Source organism: Triticum aestivum, chromosome 5A (genome assembly GCF_018294505.1).
Source record: "Triticum aestivum cultivar Chinese Spring chromosome 5A, IWGSC CS RefSeq v2.1, whole genome shotgun sequence".
Classification (NCBI taxonomy): domain Eukaryota; kingdom Viridiplantae; phylum Streptophyta; class Magnoliopsida; order Poales; family Poaceae; genus Triticum; species Triticum aestivum.
In genome coordinates, this window is record NC_057806.1 from 663,254,790 (window position 1) to 663,257,828 (window position 3,039).

Consider the following 3,039-nt stretch of genomic DNA (forward strand, 5'->3'; position numbering starts at 1 on the left):
AGTACACGGTGCATCGGGATGGAAATCCAGCACAAGTACTAGAACAGGCTCAACAAATCGATTAAACAAGGGAAGTGATTCTAGGGGCTGAAGCCCGCATGGAAGTGGAACACAACTACCTAAAAAATCATGGACCAGGGAGAAATCAAGGATGGATGAGCCAGAACCAACCGTGTGCATATCGATGGCGATGGCGTGATCCGCGTGCGGTGGCCGGAGATGAGAAAATCCTCGTCCAGGTTGCCGGAGATGACATCCAGTGGGCCCCGACTCGGTCGGAATCGGCACCGGGGTGGCGGGTTGGCTCCATGACGGCGTCCGGCTGCGACGACCGGACGGCGCACCTGTGGGACTTGCGTTCCCCCACAGGGCGCCACGCGGCGAGCCGGCGACGGCCAGCTATGCGTGGAGATTGACCCGGCTTCCAGGCGACTTGCGCTCCCAGATCAGGAGCAGGCGGCGCCGCTGTTGTTCGCGGCCTCGGTCGCGAGGCCGGGGGCCGTCCAGGTGAGGAGCTGGGCTCGGAGAGGAAGGGTGCCGGCGACCATGAGGGTACCGATGTCGGTGAAAAAGACTTTGGCCATAGGCCTGGCCTCGACATCCCGCATGTTTGCTCTTCCGCAAATTAACGCCCAACCCCGGCAAAAAAAGAAGAAGCAAATTAAGACTAGCTATAATGGTTAGTAATATAAAGTAGTAACTACCCGCAAAAAAATAAAATAGAGTAGTAACATGGGCATGTTACTACTCTATGTTACTACCTCTATAACGAGGAGTAACATATGTGTAGTAACATGCAATATTTTAAGTATTAGGCTGTAGACTCATCTTATCTTAATATGTGTGATGTTACTCAAGCTAGTAGTAACTAGCTATGTTAACACATGCATCTTTTTCTTCATTTATTGTTTGTCACATCATTTATTTTATCTAAATATGTATGATGTTACTATCTATATTACTTCCACTGTGGGTAAGAGTGCAACAACAGTTCTGTGCCCAGTGCTAAACTGCTAGCCGTGTATTTAATCCTTTGTTTAGCGAGCTAATAAGTTCTGGTCGACTCTCTACTCTCTAGTCTCTACCTTTCAGCCTCATAGGCGATAGCAAGTCCATAACTAGAATGGAACAGCCGACCGGCGAGCAGGATCAGGATGAGCTCAACCTTGAACTCACCCTCCTCATCCCGGCTACACCGGGTCCCGATGAGGGCTTCTTCCTCTGCGCGTACTGCGACCGTAAGTTCCTCAGCTCGCAGGCGCTCGGCGGCCACCAGAACGCGCACAAGCACGAGCGCAGCGTCGCCAAGCGCCGGCGGCTGATTGCCGCCGCAGCGCGCACGCACGGTGCCGGTGCGCCTACTGCAGCGCAGGATGAGGGCCAGACGTGGTATGGCGGCAGAGGGGGCGGCGATTTCCTGTCTGCGGATGGAAAGGCGAGAAGGACGGAGCCGTGGAAGTCTGCCGCTGTTGGAAAGGCGTGCGAGCGTGGCAGGACATCGTCGGAGCACGGCGCCGCTGACGAGGTGGACTTGGCTCTCAGGCTATGATCGATCTGCTCATGTGTTCCTGATCCCGGCCCAGTTACCCGCCCTGATTTGCTAGTTGACCTCGCGCATCCGCGCTGTTTCGGTATGCTATAAGGTCTTCTTTCCTGACACATATGTACTTGTGAAATTGCTTCTATGCTTGCCTGTTTCAAGCTCTGCGTGTGTTGGATTCATATGTTCTTCTTTCAGTTGAGTTTTTCTCATGAAATTCCTTGACCAGAAAGAACGTGTGGTAATTTACATTTATTCATTCGAAAGCCGGGAAATTTCGATTTCTTGTTTACTCAGTTCTATTGTTCTATGTATGCTTTCATTGCTGAGCTTCTTCAAGTGATTCAAATATATATTCCATGAGTGTATATTTTTTGTAGTACCTGATTAATGTCTATTGTGTAACTGTGAGCGCCAGCGAGATCTTGAGTTTAACAGCTAGTTCGTATATACAAAGCTGAGTTGCACGTATACAACCAGTCAATCTGCCACACGAGATCGAGTGTTGATCTCTAGGAGAAGCTAGCATCTTGTGTGTATGATTTGGCTAGTAGGAGCACTGCAACACCCACTTAGAGAGACAGTCCAATGTCCTCTGAAATTTCCACATTTGAACACAACATTAGTGAATTTTAAGGTAAAGAAAATGAATGTAAAACATGCACATATCAAATGACTTGATTTGGAAATATAATCCTAGAAGAGATTATGGTTAGTGTGTGTCACATTCTTGAATGTAGCCAGCATGGTGGCCCTCGCAAATCGAAGTGCATCATCTCTAGTGTGTTGAGTATTCGCTAGACATTTTTGCATGCTAATTACACCACTCATTGCAAAATACACATTATTTGTGCGTTGGACATTTATTTTGTATATAAGAAATAATCAAAAAGAATTATGAAACACTTGTCTACGAACGAACTGACGGGGTCAATTCTTTTTTCTCTCAGTAAACAACAATTCGGCGTGGAGTTCTGAGCACACCAATAAGACAAACCTGTATTTGGCACGCATGCCCGCTAGGTCAACAGTTTTGTACTCGCTAATGTAGGTCTGTAGATCTCTGTCCGTATTGGTTTCTACATAGAGAGCTGTCCGATTTCACGTTATCCTTCTCGCAAAAAAGTAGGCTTGCCCTAAGATTCATGCTTACAGATAAAACTAGACCGGTCTTTCATAAAGAACCCTCTAGCCTTTGATTCTAACAATCAACACTTACTTATGTACTCATCTTTTGATGCTCATGTTGGTGTCTAATCACTTAGTACAAACATTTTTTGGCGTAGCTGCCCATATCGCTGTTAATATTACTATTTGTCTACAGATCATTGGATGGTAAGAGAAAGTTGTTCATCGACTATAATTTTTCTTAGACCCCTATGAACTCCATTGCATTAAATTAACACCTTGTATATATGTGTGTGGTGGTGACTACTATTAGGTTTTACATTACTTTGTCGTTTATAGTCACACTAATAATTAACATGGATACTTACAAC

The 3,039-nt window shown here is 46.5% G+C and overlaps 1 protein-coding gene across 1 annotated transcript; it reads left to right on the forward strand.

Annotated features, from left to right (window-relative positions):
* The first annotated feature begins 1,103 nt into the window (after positions 1 to 1,103).
* Positions 1,104 to 1,594, forward strand: LOC123108281 (zinc finger protein 36). The gene has a single exon (XM_044530102.1). The coding sequence runs from the start codon at positions 1,124 to 1,126 to the stop codon at positions 1,547 to 1,549; it is 426 nt and encodes a 141-aa protein (XP_044386037.1). The 5' UTR covers positions 1,104 to 1,123; the 3' UTR covers positions 1,550 to 1,594.
* Positions 1,595 to 3,039: the final 1,445 nt, after the last annotated feature.